This window comes from Chenopodium quinoa, unplaced genomic scaffold (assembly GCF_001683475.1).
Source record: "Chenopodium quinoa cultivar QQ74 unplaced genomic scaffold, ASM168347v1, whole genome shotgun sequence".
Lineage (NCBI taxonomy): Eukaryota > Viridiplantae > Streptophyta > Magnoliopsida > Caryophyllales > Amaranthaceae > Chenopodium > Chenopodium quinoa.
This window is the reverse complement of record NW_018743285.1, coordinates 3,972,088-3,992,926: the sequence shown is the minus strand read 5'-3', so window position 1 is coordinate 3,992,926 and position 20,839 is coordinate 3,972,088. Positions and strand designations below refer to the sequence as shown.

At 35.6% G+C, this 20,839-nt stretch overlaps 2 protein-coding genes across 2 annotated transcripts; one reads left to right on the top strand and one right to left on the bottom strand.

The window, feature by feature from the left end:
* Positions 1–1,781: 1,781 nt before the first annotated feature.
* On the top strand, positions 1,782–14,459 carry LOC110735787 (putative transcription elongation factor SPT5 homolog 1). Its single transcript, XM_021915972.1, has 22 exons — positions 1,782–2,112; positions 6,753–6,988; positions 7,109–7,255; positions 7,339–7,497; positions 7,571–7,654; positions 7,859–7,929; positions 8,028–8,382; positions 8,473–8,628; positions 8,762–8,859; positions 8,993–9,041; positions 9,120–9,272; positions 9,431–9,577; positions 10,367–10,451; positions 10,617–10,778; positions 10,870–10,918; positions 10,998–11,092; positions 11,200–11,278; positions 11,923–11,977; positions 12,060–12,174; positions 12,275–12,415; positions 13,649–13,749; positions 14,011–14,459. Exons 1-22 carry the CDS (start codon positions 1,782–1,784, stop codon positions 14,254–14,256), a joined length of 3,114 nt encoding a protein of 1,037 aa, XP_021771664.1. The 3' UTR covers positions 14,257–14,459.
* Positions 14,460–15,414: 955 nt separating this feature from the next.
* On the bottom strand, positions 15,415–19,170 carry LOC110735786 (alcohol dehydrogenase 1-like). The gene is made up of 10 exons (XM_021915971.1): positions 18,890–19,170; positions 17,936–18,072; positions 17,787–17,833; positions 16,932–17,257; positions 16,748–16,830; positions 16,575–16,650; positions 16,420–16,481; positions 16,230–16,325; positions 15,937–16,098; positions 15,415–15,850 (listed from the first exon to the last, which is right to left on the bottom strand). The coding sequence occupies exons 1-10, from the start codon at positions 18,924–18,926 to the stop codon at positions 15,734–15,736; spliced, it is 1,143 nt and encodes a 380-aa protein (XP_021771663.1). The 5' UTR covers positions 18,927–19,170; the 3' UTR covers positions 15,415–15,733.
* Positions 19,171–20,839: the final 1,669 nt, after the last annotated feature.

Below are 20,839 nucleotides of genomic sequence, written 5' to 3'. Positions count from 1 at the left end.
TGGCGTGAATGTCGACGTTAATATCAGAAGTTCAGGAATCCTCAAATTTGTAGCAATGGAGGTCAAGAAATCTTCAATTCCCACTCTTCAATGAAGAAAATTAATGAAAGAGGGAAAGCTCATATGTCCTTTAGGGTTAACAATACCCTTAATTTATATATTTTTATATTAGGGTTTTCGTTGAAATCGACCGGAATCGGTAGTGTTTGGGTTGGAGTTTGTCGTGGTGTTGGGGTTTGAATAAAGAAGTGAGAAAGTGGTGGACTGGTGAGTGGTGAACCAGAAGACAAAAAAGATGAATAGAGGAGGAAGAAGATGGTGGCCTAATGAAGAAGATGGTGGCCTAATGAAGAAGGTGAAGGTGGGATGGAGTACTCACGCCGTGAACCCAATGCCACATCACCCACTATTGTAGATGTATTTATTAACTAAACTGCCACTAGAGAAACAACCTATGTTTCTCAATTGAGAAATTGGGGCTTTCTTAAAAAGTAAAGGTAATTTGTATGGAAATCCAAAAAAATAGGGGCAGTATAGTCATTTCAAGTAATTTAAAAATGAAAAGAAAAGAAATAGGAACAACATTTGAGACACCCAAAATTGAATGAGGAAACTGTACTATGCAACTAAAATGTTACTTTTTTTTCTTCTTAACACTAGTTATCAATAATTAAGTAGGAACTTATGTAATTTTAGATTCGAAACCAAAGCTGGTCAGGGTCGGGGTTGATTTGTAAACATTTTGAACGGAAACCATCGGATATTGGTTTCGATTCCAAATACATGTTTATATATACACTCCCCTATTCCTTAGGAGGCTGATTGAATATTAATATAGTATCATAACATTAATCTTTTTATTCGCACTTTCCACAACCCAAACCTCCCTTCCTCTTGTCCTCTCCCCCATATTAACGATATGGTTGTGAAATACTCGCCACCTAAGCCAACTATACCTCTTCACTCGAAAAAGTTTCAAACCTCAATATTTCACTCAACTCTTTTAACACTTTGTAGTTTGCATACAGTGTGTGGTCTAACTTCATTCTCCTTTTCTTAGATCCTTCATGGAGAAACACAAGCACCCTTCAAACTATTATCCTTGCTATGACCTTTTCCTTTCTTTCACTAGTGTTGATGGAGCTCGTTGTTTTTAAGTTTTCCTCTGATTAGTACAGTGTTGGCGCATGTAGTAAAACTGTTATTCTGATTTACCTATTGTTCTGAAATCTCCTATATATTTCTAATTAAATTTCGTTATTTAAAAAACTATGAAACTTCTATAGTTGGAAAGTACATATTAATACGAACGTAATGACATCTCATTTGATATGTTTTTATTTTACGGATTATTATATATTTTGGTAACTTTGACAATCAAATTAGTAGGATCAAATTAAAAAATTTCATACCATACTAGATGAGATCATGTGAATTGAACCTAAGTTAAATCTCAAGTCAGATTCGATCGGCTTTAGGTCGAATCGGGTCTCAATATCAATCGGTTTGATTGGGTTTAGAATGGTAGATTGTAGATAGATTCAACCGACCCGAAAAACCCCAACAACCCAAATCCCGACCCGTTTAAGTTCCACGGGTCTTCCACACTCATCACTCATCCAAAACAATTACCCGCTTCTCTTATCAATTTTCATACGAAGTATTTCTCTCTCCTTCTTTAGGGCTTTTATTTCTCTGAAAACCCTAGAATTCAAACCTAAAAATCCCCAAATTCACCTCTAAATCACCCCAATTTTCTCGCCGATCTTGCAAATTCAATCATGCCTAGAGGAGACGAATACGAAGACGACGAAGATTTGGAGCCAGAAGATGGTGATGAGTATGGCGAAGATCTGTACGAAGAAGAACCCGAGGATGAAGACGATGAAGACGAATATGGCGGCGGAAGAGGGGCTAAAGCAAGCGAAAAGAAGCGTCGGAGATCGGATTTTATCGATGATGTTGCGGAGGAAGACGATGATGAGGAGGAAGAAGACGATGATGTTTATGCTCGCGCGCGCCGCCATAAGAAGAGCCGTGGAGGTGGGTTTATTGATGATATTGCGGCGGAAGTTGATGATGAGGATGAAGAAGAGGAGGATGGAGAAGATGGTAAATTGTTTTTCTCTACTTTGTTCTTGATATTATGAATTAAGTTTCTTTTTTTTTTTTTTATTTGATGAATTGATTATGTTTTTTTTTTATTTATTAATTTTAGCTGAAATAGCTTGTTTAGTGGAAATTGGCTCTTGTTTGGAATTTTTATCTGATTGGTAGCTTTGAATTTTATTTGGCTTGCTTAAGTAGTGGGTTCTGATGATGCACTGATTTGGATTGAAATGGAGAAGTTAGGGTGAATTAAGCAAGACGTTTAGTGTTATCTGGGTGTCGATTATGCTCCGAAAAGTTGAGGATTAAATAGATTGATGCTGGTCGAGAGGCCTATTTTGGTGTGAGTAAATATGGAGTGATTTTTGTGTGAGCAATGACAATTTGAGTTTACTTTTCTGCATTTTTTGATCTGGTGTCATGGGTTTATTGTTCTTAGTTTGTTCGATTAAAAGATGATAAAGTAAGAGCTTTGGTTAAGTTTGATTAAATCCAGTGATCATTTTTGGTAATTTTCTGAATATGGCATCTTTGGAAGTTCATGATATGGTTTATGTGATCTTGGGCTCTTGGCCTCTTGGGTACTCATGTTTAACAAGAACAGTCTGTTCTTACCTTTACTTATGTACGATTAAGTTTAGCAAATCACATGTTTCCTTCTCTGTGCAAATAACTGCACCAGCATGAATTTTACAGTTCTGCGATGTAGTGTCCTTAAAGAACCTGCTTGGAGATATGATTTGCAAATAATCACTAGGATGATTCTATGGTATACGGAGTAATGGAGTATGGATCTTGTAACTAGATGTTTTTTTTGACGTGGTGGATCCCTATGCTCGCTTGGAAGATACGTAGTGGTTTAATTTTTTGCTTGATGCCATTCATTAACATTGATGACATATTTGCGATGATAGCTGATATCCTACTTTTATGAATCCTTTGTGTAATGTTACCTCGAAGCAGTCTCTTGCTGTCTGTGTTCAAGAGCAAATAGCATAGAAATAAGGTTAATTCTGAAGTACTAAATGGAGACTGGAGAAAATTTCTTGTTCCTCAATTGTATATGAGTGAGAAATAAGAATGGCATAGTATACTGCAGCAATGATTTTAATTGAAGTTATTCTTAATTTGACAATTTTAGAGTGCATCATTCTCAAGTTGACAAAGTTAGCATGTATCTCTAGCCCGAAGGAATGGTTACAGGATGCTATGTATTTCGAGAATATTACTAGTTGCAGTTCTCAAATCTTTGTAGTTAGAAGGAAACTAGAGATCAATTTCTGCCTACAATGACTCTTGGAAATGCTTAATGGTCTGCGTTTTTCCTGTGAAGATTTAATTTTATTGACTTTTGCCTAAGTTATTTCTTACTGCCTTATTTATTAGTGTTCAATAGCTAAGACTTGGCACACAGCATCATCTGTGTCTTACCTGACTGTTTGTCTCTGTGCATCCTTATATTTATATCAGTGTTCTCCTTGTGGTTTTCTTTTGAACATAATACCTAGTGTTCTCAAATCCTTATCCCTTTGAAGACTTCATCTACGATGGTTCACTGTTTCCAATTTTCTGTAAAATTAGCCACACTGTTATTCTTTTACTCTAGTTTAAGTGTTCGACCTATGTCTCGTACTTTACACTATTGATAATTATGTACTACCTCTAATTTCAAAAGTTCTTTACACTCACTATATGCACGGACTCCAATGCAATCTTTTACCATTAATACCTCTAATTTTGTATTGCTAAAAATTATAAAAAATTGATATTTGAAAACTAAATACCGAGACAAATCAAACAAAATCCCACATGACTGTTTTGAAATACGTAATAGTGAAAATTAATTGTTAAAGTCTTCTAACTATGGACACATTCTAAAATGTCAAGATCTTTCAGGTTCAGAGGTAGTATGACATAAGAGATTGATGGTTATTTAGAGGCTAATTATGTTATTTATCCAATAAGTGCTTATCAGTTACTTGTTTTTTGCTTTCAGTTTAGTTTAGTGTTCAACCTATGTCTTGTGCCATGAGCTTTTTTTTTTATGCAGATACTTACCTGGTCACTGTAATTGTGTGCCCAATTGGTTATTTTCTAAAAGTATTGCAAAAAAATTACAAACAATTTGAAATAGTATGGACCCATGGGCATCTTCTTTATTGACTCAATTGTAAGAGAGCCAGACCCACTGGCATCACACTTTTAAGTGTGCCTTGATTTTTTAAAAAATATTCAGCTGCCTTTGTATGTAAATGTCTATATTTACGTCTTTGCCACATAACTATCTTTGTGGCTGTATATATATAAAACTAGCTTTATGGGTGCTTGCCCATATCTTTTAATTCTTCCTTTACATCACATTGAATGCAACATATTGTTTTTCATGGTCTCAAATAATTAACTTTGACTAGTGATATCATAATTACATATTAGTACAATCGTAAAGTAGTTGATATTTAGAAAATGCACATAGACACATTAGGAAAATTTAATAAAATACCGCAGTAATAATCTATATTCATACTTTTAAAGTTCTTTAAATTGCAACATGGGGAACGTGCACAAAATTAAAGGTAGAGAGAGAGAGAGAGAGAGAGAGAGAGAGAGAGAGAGAGAGATGATCACAAACTTGTCCATGTGATTTTTAGTATTTGCAAGAACCCTTAACCAAAATTACAAGTATTGTAAGTTAAGGTTATATCGGGTATGTATAGTGTAAACAAAGATATTTGTTTTCCTAGAATATGTTTGTTGCAATATTTGTAAAAATTTCTTAAAAAAGGTAAACGTGACAACAGTGGCGGAGCCAGGATTTATAATTCGGGGGGACAAATTTTGGAGGTTAAAGTTTCGGCAAAAATCTCAAGAAAAAAATTGATCACCTAAATTGTTTAATATTTATTTGAAATCACATATGCCAATTATTTCTATATGGCAAAAGAGGAATAAAAAAGTTTTATTGTATATTAAGAAAATTATCCAACAAAAATGAATAAATTTATGTTTGTAAATCCCGTTATGTAATCACTTAATTGATATATACGAATTAATTACCTTATCATAAAGTCAAATAATTATCGTTAGAACAAATTGATGGTAGATATGAAGGGTCTGGGTTTGAGTTACATTCGAAAAAATAAACTCAACTTTCTCAAATCAATCATATTATTACATATGTATTTCGTATGTATTAATAAAAGTTAAAACACAGTTACAAACAATTAATTAATAGTAATCTATTTATTAGAAATGTAAAAAAATAGAGTTTAAGCACATAATAAAATTAAAAATCCTAAAACAAGAAATAGGAAATGAAAAATAAAATTAAAAAGACTATTGAAAATTAGAGTAATCAAAAAACAAGTAGGGGAAAAAAAAACAAAAAAGCTGAAAAATAGTAGAGTGGGGAATCGAACCTAAGACCAAGGCACAGCCTTACTAAGGACTCAACCACCAAACCATATTCAATATTGTGATATTTACTGTAAGTATATGATATTTATAGCCTTTTACTGTATTTTCTTGATTTTTTTTTTTAAAAAAAAAAAACTTTTTTTTCGAAAATGGGGGGACAACTGTCCTCCCTTGTTCTAATGTGGCTCCGCCAATGCGTGACAATAATACTAAAGGAACAAAAGGAAGTGAGTTATGTTACAAAGATTATTAAAATTTATAAATTTTGTCTTCAATTATGTATTTATAAATATAGGGAGAAAATGGTTGATTTTCAATTAATTTACATTGAGACCAACCTAAAAATCCCATATAATATGATAATATATTATCGTCATATTACCCTATTTGTCCAGTCTACTTAATCCATTTTCCTATTTGTTGTGTCCCAATTTGGTTGTCCCATTTCTTTTTAAAGTAACTCTTTTTCTAATTTTATTTTGAGTTAGGCCCCACCCTTACCAACCCATTTTTAGCTCCTAAATCTTCTCTTGTATAAAATCCTGTGCAAGGAATTGTAACGGAGGGAGTAAATGTGGTCAAATTTATTAAGTTGGACCTCAAGGTTGTAAATGTTACATCTATTGTGAAACATTAGAAGTATTCCTTAGCATTGTTTCTTAGGCTTTGTTCTCTTTAAACATATATAAATGATAATTCAGTAACTAATTTTATAAATCTGATAAAAGTCACATTCAGGAAATCCTGTTCTAATCAGTATAATTCAAGCTTATATATGTAAAATTCAATTACGTGTTATTCCCTCCCCTATGATCCCTATAAATCTATTCATTTTTTCTTATGGCACAAATGTTAAGGATAATTGTGTGTTCAAATCTAATAAATTAGTTGTTCTTGGATACGGAGAGAACAAATGGCAACAGATTGTTCTGAAGCGGGGAAAAAGTTGATGTGGAGGGAGAAATTTATATATAAGGGAACTTATTCTGGGAAACAACAGTGAGTGATTTTATAATTGTTTTAATCATTATAATTTATAAATTAGTTTTATTCAGCTTTCTGAGGGAGTAAAAATCAGTCTTAATTAGCAAAGATCTAACAACCTGAAATACACCTTTAATCACTGTTATTCAGTTAAACAATTTTAGTTTAGTAAAAATCAACTGAATTGAACAGGGCATTGGCTATCATTATTTGCAGTTCTTATTCAATATTACCTGTGTGTGCAGATTTTATTGTAGACAACTCAGCAGATATGGCCGAGGAAGATGAGAGACGGATGCATCGGCGACCTTTGCTGCCGAGAGAGGAGCAGGAAGAAGATGTTGAAGATCTTGAGAGGAGAATACAGGAACGGTATGCTCGGTCTAGTCAGGCAGAGTATGATGAAGAGACCACAGATGTGGAGCAGCAGGCCCTTTTGCCATCTGTTCAGGATCCCAAGCTGTGGATGGTGAAATGTGGGGTAGGATTGACCTATCCTAATCAAATTGGCTATTCATGATTTCATGTCTGTATGATTAGATCATTCTTTGCTTTCATTTTCGTATGACATCGGAGCTATTATCTGTTTGAAATATGTCAGATTGGCCGTGAAAGGGAGGTTGCTGTATGTCTCATGCAAAAGTTTATTGATAAAGGATCCGAGCTGCAAATTCGTTCTGTTGTAGCTCTTGATCACCTGAAGAATTTTATATATGTTGAGGCTGACAAAGAAGCCCATGTTAGAGAGGTGAGCAGAGACAACTTTGTTGTATATTAAATTTTTTTACTTATTTTGTTACTTCTATTACTTAGACTCTTTACTGCTTTCAGGCCATCAAGGGTATGCGCAACATATTTCCTAGCAAAATAACACTGGTCCCGATCAAAGAAATGACCGATGTTCTGTCTGTTGAAACAAAAGCGATTGACCTCTCCAGGGACACCTGGGTGAGGATGAAAACTGGGATCTATAAAGGAGATCTAGCAAAGGTAAAGTGTGCTTTATGTTTGGACCTTATGATCGTGTTGCCTTGTCTGAAATCCTTATCCTGGGTTTCTGTAGGTTTTGGATGTGGACAATGTACGGCAAAGAGTAACAGTGAAGTTGATTCCACGGATAGATTTGCAAGTTCTTGCTAACAAGTTGGTATGTAGCTTATTATGCTGGAAATTCTTTTAGTTAATGTATTAATACGCTGTATTATGCCATTACCTCTCTTTTGACATCAATATTGGAAGAAATTGATGGTTGTTAGATGTTTGCATTAACTGTTGTGTACTTTGGTTCATTTTGTATTTTTGATCTGCTTGTGAATTGGAATTATGCTCGTGCTTACTGTTTCATTTTCAGGAGGGTAGAGATGTCGCCAAGAAAAAAGCTTTTGTTCCTCCGCCTCGATTTATGAATATAGAGGAAGCTAGGTATTGACTTGGCTCCCCCCCCCCCCCCCCCTGTTGTAGCTGGATTTTCTTCCTGGTTAGCCGTTGACTCTTGCTTTTGGGCTTATTGTTGCTCTTAGGGATCTGCACATACGTGTTGAGCGAAGGAGGGATGCTATGACAGGGGATTACTATGAAAATATAAACGGAATGATGTTTAAGGATGGATTCTTGATTAAATCTGTATCCATAAAATCAATCAGTACTCAGAACATACAACCCACTTTTGATGAGTTGGAGAAGTTCCGACATCCCGGTGAAGGTGATGGTGACATTGGCAGTTTGTCAACCTTATTTGCAAATAGAAAGAAAGGGCATTTCATGAAAGGTGATGCTGTTATTATTGTAAAGGGAGATCTTAAGAATTTGAAGGGATGGGTTGAAAAAGTCGAGGATGGAAATGTACACATAAGACCAAATGAGAAGGGCCTTCCGGTACCAAAATTGCTTCTAAATTATAAAATGCTCCATTATTTTTAAGGATTATTTTGTTTATGTATCTTACATGCACTCTTGGTTTTGCAGAAAACACTTGCGATTAATGAAAAAGATCTTTGCAAATATTTTGAACCAGGGAATCATGTTAAGGTTATTTCTGGCTCTCATGAAGGTGCAACTGGTATGGTTGTGAAGGTTGATGGCCATGTGCTGATAATAATATCTGATACAACTAAAGAACATGTACAGTTCTCTTGCCTTGTTTTTATTCTAACTATTTAACATAACTGACAACATTGTCTCTTGTTCTTCCTTGAGTGATTCCTGAATTAATTTTTTTTTTTTGCTATTTTGTGTAACTTTTGGTTATTTGCAGCTTCGAGTTTTTGCTGATCATGTTGTTGAAAGCTCCGAAGTGACAACAGGTGTCACGAAAATTGGAGACTATGAGCTGCATGATCTTGTGCTGTTAGAGTAAGCAGCTCTCTTATCACTTCGTCCTCTCTTTTTTGCTGTATCCATTTTTTCCGTAGCTATTTTATTTATTTGTTTTTTAACAATTTTGTGTGAATTGTTTGTGTATTAACATTTATGTGATCTTGTGCAGCAATACAAGCTTTGGTGTAATCATACGAGTGGAAAGTGAAGCTTTCCAGGTGATTGTCTGTGACTCAACTGTTGGAAATGAATATTATATTTTGATCTCTTGTATGAATATGTCATATTTGTTTCAGGTGCTCAAAGGAGTTCCAGATCGCCCTGAGGTTGTGCTAGTGAGGTTGAGAGAGATAAGATCCAAAATTGATAAAAAGTTGTTTGCGCAAGATCGATCAAAGAACCCTGTAGCTGTGAAGGATGTTGTCAGGGTTCTTGAGGGGCCATGCAAGGTGTGATACATCTTTCTATATATTCCTGTGCACTTCTCTAGCCTTTAATTATGCAATCCTCTATATCCTCTATGATATCGTAGTATTGGTATTTTTTATTTATTTATTTATTTATTTTTTTATAAAATTTTTATTTGTATTATCTTTTTGACTTGCAGGGAAAACAAGGTCCTGTTGAGCACATATTTAGAGGAGTCTTGTTCATATATGATCGCCATCACCTTGAGCATGCTGGATTTATATGTGCCAAGTCTCAGTCATGTTTAGTTGTTGGTGGCTCAAGAGGAAACAGAGATAATAAAATAGTAAGGATCTTTATTCTTTCTAATTGAGGACAAGGGAGGGATTCTATTCACGTTATTGGGAAAGAATATCTTGTGTTTATTTTTTTTTGGGTTTTAGTTTGCTATATGAGTACACAAATTTCTTCGCATATCCCTTGTTATTTTAGTTCCTCTCAATTGCAGATGTCCAAGTCTGTACTCTATAGACACCTCTCCTGTTACAAAACCTTTCATAATCTTTACTAATACGAGTATATAGTTAATGATATTGATGGTCTAAGTATTGTATTGAAGACCATGAAAAGAGATGTGTTACTATGTTTAGTAACAGAGGAAGCATTAGGTTATCATTTTTAATCAAATACTACCTCTGTTTCGCAATGTTCATTCTGTTTTTATAATGTTCTTATCTTGTATGTTCTACTCCCTCCTTCCTAAAAGAATGACCCTTTTGGGGAGTTTTTACGGGTATTAAGAAACTTAAATGGGAAATACAAATGTATGGGAAAGCTAATAAAGTACATTGAAAAGGTAATTTTACATGGGATTTGCAAAAAAGTAGAGAGAGAAAGTAATAAAAGTACATGGAAAAAACAAAATTTACATGGGGAACCTAATTTTGACAAATATTATTGTAAATTGGAGGGTATTTTAATGTAAATGGGATGAACATTTTGGGACTAAAATTTGGCCAAAAGGGTTGTTCTTTTAGGGACGGAGGGAGTATATCATTTTACTGCATTTGCTGACTCCAGGTCATGATCGGGTTCTCATTGATTCATTTGCGTTTTTATCATTCTTTATTTCCAGGGTGACCCATTGTCAATTTTGAGAACTCCACAACGAATGCCACAATCTCCTGGAAGACTACCACCAAGGGGTCCTCAATCAGATTGTGAGTCCCTTTGCATGATTTTCCTTCAACTTGGCATGTGTTATTGACCTCAGAAGTGACCATGTTGATTTTCTTCCAACTTGGCATGTATTTTTGCTTGTTCCCTCAACTTTTCCTTGATATTAAATGGAATAACATACATTGTAACTTGTGATCATGTTGCAGTTGGAGGAAGGAATAGAGGAGGTGGGAGAGGGCATGATTCTCTCATAGGGACTACAATTAAAATACGTCTTGGGCCTTACAAGGGTTACCGAGGACGTGTGAAGGACATTAAGGGTACAACTGTACGAGTTGAGTTGGAATCTCAGATGAAAGAGGTCACAGGCAAGTATTTTTTTACTGTGTGATTATTGACAGGCATCTTAGTTTCTTACACCATGAAGCTAATAGCTCAACTTTTTTATTTTTTTAACAGTTGAGCGAAGTTATATATCTGATAATGTGACGGTTACTACACCATACCGGTAATAGCCTTTTTCTTTTTTACTGTATTCTTTGTTGTTCTGTGATATGCCGTGTATCTTACCCTTTTTTTCATCTTAGGGAACCAACACGATATGGTATGGGCAGTGAGACTCCTATGCATCCTTCACGCACACCAATGCATTCACACATGACTCCTATGAGAGAAGCGCGAGGTTGGTGTTTTAATATGTCTTTGTAACTTTGCATATCATGCTATAACAATGTGACTGAAATATAAGTCATGTTTCCTTAACATGCTTTGGTTACTGTCTTTTTCTAGCTACTCCCATTCATGATGGTATGAGGACACCAATGCGGAGTCGTGCATGGAACCCATATGCCCCAATGAGTCCAGCCAGGTCAGTCGTTATGCTTTTGTCTTTGATTTTGTTCTTCTTGGTAATCCAGTCGAACATTATGGCCTCTAGTAGATATAAGACTAGAATGCAAAAAATTAATTTTTTGAAAAGGCTATGTTGATATTTTATACTTTACTCCATTTCTGTAATGTTGCAACATGGGGGAAGTGTACAAGATTTTCAGAAGTTGGAATAAGTAAGATAGGCAAAATTGCAAACTTGCAATGTGATTGCATGTATAAACTAAAGCAACAAGTGTCGACAAGGGTATGTTGGTGTTTGCAGTGTAAAAGGAGATTCTTGTTTTCCTTAAATGGTTATGTTGTGTTATTTGTGAAACTTCGTAAAGAGTTAAGTTGCAATATCAAAGGAATGGAGGAAGTTGCTTTTCTTGAGCTGTAGACATGCCCTTTCCAAGCTAAAAATTGTCGAAGAGGCTGTTGTGGTTAATTAAGCGAATATACATTATTAGTTGCTGAAAATTAATGGATGATGAAAGTATATTAAATGGATTATTAAGTAAATTGCCGAAAGAAAGTGTTAATTTTGATTGTTTTGGATGAATGCCACCCTGCCAGGTATCTTTTGTTTTAAATCTCCTGATATCTGTTCTTTTGACTGATTCCTGGATCTTGTGATGTCAGGGATGACTGGGAGGAAGCAAATCCCGCTTCTTGGGGAACAAGTCCACAGTATCGGGTATGGGTTAATTTCTAAATGTTTTATAGCAAGTAATTTTTTATTCTCTTGAAATTTGCTTGACGTGCTTAATGCTCTTCAGCCTGGAAGTCCCCCCTCGAGAACGTATGATGCCCTTACTCCTTCAGGCTGGGCTCCAACTCCTGGTGGCAATTATACTGACCCTGCGACCCCAAGAGATGGTGCTTCAGCTTATCGTAAGTTATCTATCCATTCACATTTTTTTTTTTTTTGTGAACTGTTGGTGTCTCTTGATCCTTTCTTTTAATATTTAACTGATTTGTATCCTCATTCCAGCCAATGCTCCAAGTCCTTATATGCCGTCAACACCTGGTGGGCCCTTGACACCAAGTTCTGTGTCGTATCTACCTGGTACTCCTGGCGGGCAACCGATGACGCCTGGTGGTGGCGGCCTTGATATGATGTCTCCTACAATAGGTTTGATTTCTTTCTTGTGCCCCCTTTTGAGCTTCATCCAATACAACATTCTTCTCTCTTTTGCATTTAATCACATCCTGTTGGTTGATAGCTTTGAAATATGGTTAGCTACTTCCACTGATTAAGTATTCTATTTTGATTATCTCTCTGGAGAGGTGTCAATATCTACTGCTAGCCTCATTTATCAGTCGATTGCTATAATGTAATTGCGGCATATTAGGGTGTATCATTTTTGATAGTTTTAGAGAACTTCCTGGGCTGGTGTTTGGGTAATCATGTTGTAGGCTTGTAGCACCTTTGCTTTGAATGGTTAGGATAGAAATAAGCTATATGACTTGTCTTTCAAGTTTTGGCTGCAAATCCTGAATTTTTTCAGTGGTTTTCCAGTGATAATTATATTCTAGGCTTGTAGCACCTCTGCTTGAGTTGCTAAGGTAGAAATAATTGGGTTTATATGCTACGACTGTCTTTCAAGTTTTGGCTGCAAATCCCGGAATTTTTCAGCATGGTTTTCCAGTGGTCGTCAGGTCCAGATATGAATCATGAGAATTTTAGTTCTTTTAGGTAGGCAAGCTCAAACTGCTAGGTTGCTTTTGGTACTTTTCTTTTCGCCTACACTGTTTCTTGCTTGAAAGCCTGGTCTTTTATTGGATGTCTTTTTTAAAGGCTCACTCTGAAAATGTGGTCTGATTGAAATATAAGTTGGTCTCTGGTAATCTCTCTCTTTTTGTTTTTATTTTTTATTTTTTATTTTTTTTACATTGTTGTCATTTTGTGGTATGGATTGATTTCTTTTATAGTTATGTTATCTGTCACTTATATAATGTTCGCAGACTTGGAATTATGCAAGCTTTTGAATTAAAAATTTATTGCTAATTTGCAATTAAAATGAACTTGGCTTTTAGAACAAAAGCAAACCACTTGGCCTTTTAAGCTTCTCATCTTTGGATAAAATGACATTGTTTGCTTCAGGATAGTATGTATTGATTTTCAATGAGGTGAAGTTTAACAAGTATATTTATGGAAAATGTAGTATGAGCATGATGTTCTTGTGTGGGTTGTCTTGAAAATTTGGGATGTTTGGTGGGAACTACTTGAACCTGACCTATAGGTATATTTGTATGGAAGGTGATCTGCTGCTTTACTCAGTAAGCCTTCTGTTTGCTCAATTTAGATGTATAGAGAATCTGAACATATATTAATTTTGTCTCTGCGTGTAACGTTGATGTGCAGGTGGTGAGAACGAAGGATTATGGCTCATGCCTGACATTTTGGTTAATGTGGTCAAGTCAGGTGATGATTCCATGGTGGGAGTTGTGCAGGAAGTGCTAGCGGTATGTTCTTTTTTGTTTGACTATGATTGCTTTGCAATCTCAGAATTTTTCTGATGGTGTGATTAATTTAGTTGGCTTCTCTTGTATGTTAAGTTATTCCAAGAATTGCTGAAGTGTCTTATCATGTAAACAATGCTTCATGAAAGTCCACATATTTGTCTGCTAATCTGCAGGAGTGCGCAAATGTATACATGCAAACAATTGAATATTCGTGTTCATATTAGTGTCCTTGAATCTGTCTCATCTTTATTATTCTCTCAGGATGGTTCTTGCCGAGTTGCACTTGGAACAAGTGGCAATGGTGAGGTGATAACTGCCCTGCCAAATGAGATTGACTTGATTACTCCAAGGAAAGCTGACAAAATCAAGATAATGGGAGGTGCACAACGAGGGTTTACAGGTAAATTGATTGGGGTGGATGGTTCCGATGGAATTGTAAAAGTAGATGAATCACTCGATGTTAAGATATTGGATATGGGTATTCTGGCGAAGTTGGCACAGTCATGATGCAAATAATTTGATTTTCCGGGATGGTGTAAATTTTGTTCCATGAAGCACAATGTATATTTTAGATAGATTAATAGAGACGATTAATTTATAGGTCTTTTTTTCCCTACTTGTACGTTCATATCTGTTTTTTGATTTAGCTGCAATAATTTAAAATTACAAAGTTTCGAAGGGGGTGTTGAATAAAACAAGGGCTTTGGTGATTTCAGTTGTGCCAATCCCTTAATACCCAAAAATTACCCTGCTTTGCGTTCCAGTACCTTTAAATCTAACCTTTTCCACGATCTCTCTTATTCCAGTTTTCGTCGCACAACTTGAATCAATCACGAAATATAAGCTTACAGTAATGTTTTGTATTACACATTACACAAACATTTATTAGTTAAGAAGTTTTAAATACAAAGATGACCTTGAAACATTTTATCAACTAAATATCACACGTAGTAACGTGAAATGTCTTTAACTATATCTTTCACTGTTGCTGTCTTTGTCGGATTATAAGTATGGTAAGATGGGAATGGTTGTGGTGTGTTATGTAGTTCGAAGAAGTCACTGGCTTGGTTTGAAACTGTGGTGGTTAGCCATCCCGTGGTAGTTGTAGTAATTGAATTTTGCCACTTTTAACTAAACCGGTGAAGGCCCTCTATTTCATAGTATGTCTTCTCTTTGGATCACATCTGGTTAAACTGACAAGTTTGTTTTTACAAATTTCCTAGCCTTTTCGTCTCAAACTGGTCAAATTGGAATCAGTAAATGGCCTATTCTATAAGGCAACTCACGATTTGGAATCAATCAACATTTGTCTAATCGGTTAAGAAAGTGACCCTTAGCACATTGGGGAGTTACCTTATGAGGTTTTTTCGTAATTTTTTAGGGGGCTTTTAGTTCGGATAATAAAAACGGAATGGAAAGAAAATAAATAAGAGGTAGAAAAGAATCATTAACTATTACCTTTTCATTTGTTTGGTTTGATCATGGAAAGAAATCGGTTAAACTTTACTCCTTTTGTTTGTGTTTGAGGAGGATAAGGTATTTATTACCCTAAATTTTTGAGAGGTAACCATTACCCTTAGGTAATGGTAATTGTTACCAAACCTTCTAACCAAACACTCGATAACGATATCGATTTAATCAAATCCGTTTCCAATCCAAAAATTACACTAACCAAACATGCTCTTATAATGGGTTGGTAGAATCCCTTGGAAGCACATACAAACAAAATTTCACTGGGAAAAGCCAGAAATTTAAGAACTAATTCAGTAAAGAACTAAGATTCACAAAAGCCTGCAATCATACTAACATGCACTCTTTAACATTTTGGTATATCGAAAGTTTAAACACTAATTCTCCAAAGGCAGTCGAAGCACTAAGGGAAAACCCTTCCATATACGTAAAGAGAATAAAGAAGAAAAAACGACATTTTATTCTTTTATTTATTTCTTCATTCTTAAACTCTAAGTCAGCTCTATATAACAGTTCAAGCATCCATCCGAATAATGCACCTGATACTTTCACCCTTCAGCATGAGGTCGAAAGCCTTGTTGATGTCCTTGAAAGCGACTTCATGGGTTATAAATTTCTCCAGCTCAAGCTCCTGCATCATGTCATAAGATGCTAATGAGCTATTTAGTAAATGAGAAATTTGTTAGGAAAGATAGCTAGAATTAGTGGGATTCTTACCTTGTTCATGTACTTCTCCACGACTCCTGGGATATCAGTACGAGGCTTATAGTTGCCGAAGAAAGTTCCCTTGAGCGTCCTCTCGTTAAGGAAGTTCATGGGATGAGTCTTGAAAGCATCATCTTTGTTGGGCACGCCAACAAGAACAGCAACGCCCCAGCCCTGAAGTCGATCAAATCCGTATAATATAAATCAGTACATATCTAAAGGCGTAAAGGATAGTTCAGGCCTATTTTAATAGAACAGGGAGAGATATTATAAGGGGTTGAGAAATTGGATTGTTAGGAACGTACATCATGAACACATTCAAAAGCAGAAATCATGGCTTGAATATTTCCAGTGCATTCGACACTTCTGTCCACACCTCCATTAGTCATCTCAGCAATTACCTAATGAAAGAAGCATAAGAACATGAATTGAATAAATTACAGTAGCAGAAAGGTCATGTTATGTAGTCCTTTAGGAGTAGGGAGTAAGAAAAACCTCTTGAACTGGTTTGTCATGGTCTTTCGGGTTCACAAAATCAGTCACACCGAACTTCTTAGCTGTTAAACCGCAGTAAAATCATCAAATTATACTCGTACATATTCTAGACTTGTAGTAATGTAAACTATCAAGGATGGTATATCATGGTTTACCTGCTTCAAACCTGCTAGACACCAGATCCACACCTATGATCCTTGATGCACCAGAAACTCTGGCGCCCTCAGCAGCCTAAAGACATCAAGATATAAATGAATTTTACTAAGGTCATTGACAAAGTTGTATAGACGAAAATAAGTACATAATGTATTAAAGACGAGGTACCAACCGCAAGGCCAACGGCTCCTAGGCCGAAAACAGCAACTGTGTGACCCTTCTTTGGTTTAGCAACATTCACAGTCGCGCCAAAACCTGTAAAGAAAGCCCCGGAAAACAATAATTCAATCACATATTAAGCTTCAGTGTATTGTGTCAAGACTCAAGAGTAATGAATTCGGATTTTTATTTAGTACCTGTAGAGATTCCACAGCTCAGAACACAGACTTTGTCAAGGGATGCTTCAGGGTTGATCTTGGCAAGACAGCCAACATGAAGCACAGTGTATTCACTAAATGTGGATGTTCCGACGAAGTGGAAAATGGGTTGTCCTTTGATTGAGAACCTCGATTTCCCGTCGTTAAGCATCACACCTCTGTCGGTGTTGATCCTCAGGAGATCACACATGTTACTCTCCTCTGATTTGCAGTGTGCACATTCCTTGCACTCACCAGTGAAGATAGGCAGAACATGGTCTCCTGGCTTTAGCTCTGTCACACCCTCTCCAACACTTTCCACAATTCTACATAATCAAATGCACAGAAATCACTATAATCAATGCATATCCAGTATTATCATTCCTACATAAATACCTCTAATAGTCTAATGAATGTACCATAGTTTAATGTGATCATTAGTTTCTTATTAATATACCCCCTCAGTAGTCAGTACATAATTCATACTAAAATATTCTACAACATTTAGGATGTCAGGGGAAATTATGTTATATCTTTGATCATGTGAAGTTGGGACAGTTTGATAACTAATTTCAGACGGAGACAACATAAGGTAGGCTTGATCAATTAAGAATGATAAATTATGCATGTGTTTCATTCAACAATTAGAACTGAATTAATACCATTTAATTTAAAGAAAAAACAGAAAAAATCAGGCAGAACATACATAAAAAGAACAAAAGTTGAATTTAAGAACAAGAAGAAAGTGTCATGTAGGTGCTAACAATTTCAGTTATCCAATAAATTCAATGGAAAGAAACACTGAAACACAAAATTAACCATGTAGCACAAGAATGTTGAAGAAAATAGACATACCCTCCAGCTTCATGACCGAGGATTCGAGGAAAAACAGGTGTTTGCCCCTGAACAATCAGCAAAAAACAGATCATATGAGTAAAAGATTACATTAAATTACACACATTGAAAACAATAAGTAAAACATTACATATCGAATTAAGTTTAACCTTGGCCTCCCAGAAGTAGACATCAGTGTGACAAAGTGAAGTGAAGAGGATCTTCACTCGAACCTCCATTTTTTGTGGAGGTGCAACCTCCACTTCCTCTATCACTAATGGCTTTCCTGCTTCCCATGCTACAGCAGCTGCATTTTTCATACAAAATTAATACCATTTCTTATATTTTTCCGTTTTACCTCCTGTCACTAAAAGTTCTTCCTGTTCGGTTTAAATGGTAACTGCCACTAAAAAAAAAGTGTCAGGAAGAACATTTAGAGACGGGGGACTCTAGAGTCTAAAGAGTAGCTTTTATAGTTTTAGGCTTTTAACACTACAAAGTACAAATTGATAAATATAGCCTTGTATTTTTTATCATTTAAGGTCACAATTATACTAGGATATTATTCTAACATGCAAAGTATTAATTCAACACATAAATTGACACTATTAAATTAGTTGTCAATCAAAGCTCATAATTTCACACTATTAGATAACCTCACTATTTAAGTCAAAAATTAGTAAAGGTTAAATTTGTTCTTTGATAATAATCCAGAAATGAGATAGTATCGGACATTAATCAAATAGTTAAAATTATTGGATTGGGCATATTAATAAATAATGTCGACACTTCACTTTAAAATTAACATATTCCATCCCACATCAGTCCACCATTTAGCTAATAACCCATGATCTTTTCAAATAGTTAATTGTAATTTAAAATTTCATCACAATATCTACCAAAAAAAAAAAAAAAAAAAAAGAAAAAAACACTGACAAACAAAATTCCCAAACATCTAGAAACAGTGCTTAAAATAATTAAATTAAACCAAAAAAAAAAAAAAAAATTCAAAAACTGAAATGAAACATAAACTTTTATCTTTATAAAAAATATTTGAAATCATAAAATGGAAATTAAACTAATACCCATGAATAAATGCAGTAAATAAATCATTATGATCATACCTTTGCAACGAATAACTTGACCAGCAGTGTTCGACATCTTTCTGAAATTTGATAATTTGTTACACTTCTTAATCAACCTTTTCTGTATTTATATAAAAACAGGGGACTTAATTTTTCTCCAAGAAATCAACTTTTTTTTTTTTTTCTTTTTTTTTTTTGGATAGAAATCTTTAGAATTTTCTCCAAGAAATCAACAGTAATTGTTTTTGAGGATAACCGAATATTTGTCAATGTACCCAAACTTCATGGGCATTTATAATAAAAGTGGGTGTCCTTAATTTTCGTTTTCCTGTAATAAAAATAAAAATTAATTGAGTGTGTATTACTGTGAGCTGGTTTCTTTAACAGGTGACACGTAAAAACAATAGGCTCAAACTGAATTTTAAAACCATTTTTGTGGGTTTTTAATTAAACCCCTGGTTTTGCTCTACCACTTGCTACAGTGTTAATTGGTACGTTAAAAAGGTTTAACTTTTAAGTTATGGAATAATAATTTAAGGCAAATAGTGCCAATAATTACATAAGATAGATGCTTTGTTAATCATCAACTTGAATGTATTAATATGAAAAGGAAGATGATTGGTTATTTTGGTCAATTTCTTGGTGCTATTTATCCCATGAAAGAAAAGAAAAAAAAAAAAAAAAAATCTATGTTTTGTCAATGGATTTATGTTCAATGTATGGTACGGATTTTGAAGTACTCCTCCGTTTTTTTAAGTGAATTGCTAAATATCGCCCGCAAATCTCCACATAAAGCCCCCAAACTTATATTGAAGTTACAATATTGCCCTTTACCTTAAAAAAAAAAACACAACCTCAATAAAAATCAAAGTACGGGGATGTCGAGGCTCGTGGCGGCAAGGTGGTTGGCTCGTGGCAGCAAGGTGGTGGTGGCTCGTGGCGGCAAGGTGGTGGTGGCGCCAGGTCCGGCAGCCACGTCCACCGGCCTGGCGTCTGGGTAGCCACGGTGAGTGGCGTTTGGGACAGGCGCCAGTCACTGTGGCTGGGCGTCCTGCCCAGACGCCAGGCCGGTGGATGTGGCTGCCGGACCTGGCGCCACCACCAAGCGTCGGCCGTCCTGGCCAGGCGCCCCACCACCTTGCCGTGGTTGTTTTGTTATTTTTTTTTTTAGTTTTTTTTTTTTGTATAATATTTTTTTTTTTGGAAATTGAGATTTTTTTTTTCTATTTTTGTGTAATATCATGTTTTTTTTTTTGTTTTTTTTTTTTTTTGTGTAATATTGTGTTTTTTTTTATTGGAAATTGAGAAAAAAAATTTCTTTTTTTTGTTTAATATTTTGTTTTTTTTTTGGTAACTGATAAAATTTTTATTTTGAATTTTAAGCAAGTTAAATGTAAAAAAAAAAAAAAAAAAAAAATGGCCGGACCACCACCCTGGAACCGGCGCCTGGCCGGGACGCCGCCACCATGGTGGTGGCGCCTAGCCGGGACGCCAGTACCATGGTTATGGCGCTTGGCCTGGAAGCCTCAACCATGGTACAGGCGTCCTGGCTAGGCGCCACCGCCATGGTGGCGGCGTCCCGGCCAGGCGCCGGTGCCACGGTGGTGGCGGCTCCTCCGGACGCCAGCCATCTTTTCCGATGACATTCGTCGTCCCCCGGATCTCCGGCCTCCCCCGGCGTCCCCGTACGACTCCACATTTTTCGGTGAGTGAAATTTTCGTTTTCAGAGAAAATTGACAAAGGGGCAAAACTGTCAAATCATATTAATTTTGTGGGCTTTATGTAGTAATTTGTGGGTGATGTTTAACAAATCCCTTTTTTAAAAGCTAGAGTTAGAATTATGCGGAATTTTAGGAGGTTTAATAAAATACGAATTAAGATGTTAGTGGGTGGTGTGAGAGGGAGTAGGGATTATTGGAGAAGTGAGAGTCTGAGAGATGATAAAGTAAGTGAGAGTGGAGACATTAGTTAGTAAATATATACTTCCT

What these genes read in the sequence shown, in the direction of transcription:
- LOC110735787 (XM_021915972.1), top strand. Translation starts at nt 1,782, where the DNA reads ATGCCTAGAGGAGACGAATACGAAGACGACGAAGATTTGGAGCCAGAA. An exon ending in TATGATGTCTCCTACAATAG is followed by an intron (nt 12,416 to 13,648) that starts GTTTGATTTCTT and finishes GTTGATGTGCAG; the next exon opens with GTGGTGAGAACGAAGGATTA. An exon ending in TTGTGCAGGAAGTGCTAGCG is followed by an intron (nt 13,750 to 14,010) that starts GTATGTTCTTTT and finishes TTATTCTCTCAG; the next exon opens with GATGGTTCTTGCCGAGTTGC.
- LOC110735786 (XM_021915971.1), bottom strand. Translation starts at nt 18,926, where the DNA reads ATGTCGAACACTGCTGGTCAAGTTATTCGTTGCAAAG. An exon ending in CTCGGTCATGAAGCTGGAGG is followed by an intron (nt 17,258 to 17,786) that starts GTATGTCTATTT and finishes TTGATTATGTAG; the next exon opens with AATTGTGGAAAGTGTTGGAG. An exon ending in CTTTTGAATGTGTTCATGAT is followed by an intron (nt 16,099 to 16,229) that starts GTACGTTCCTAA and finishes GATCGACTTCAG; the next exon opens with GGCTGGGGCGTTGCTGTTCT.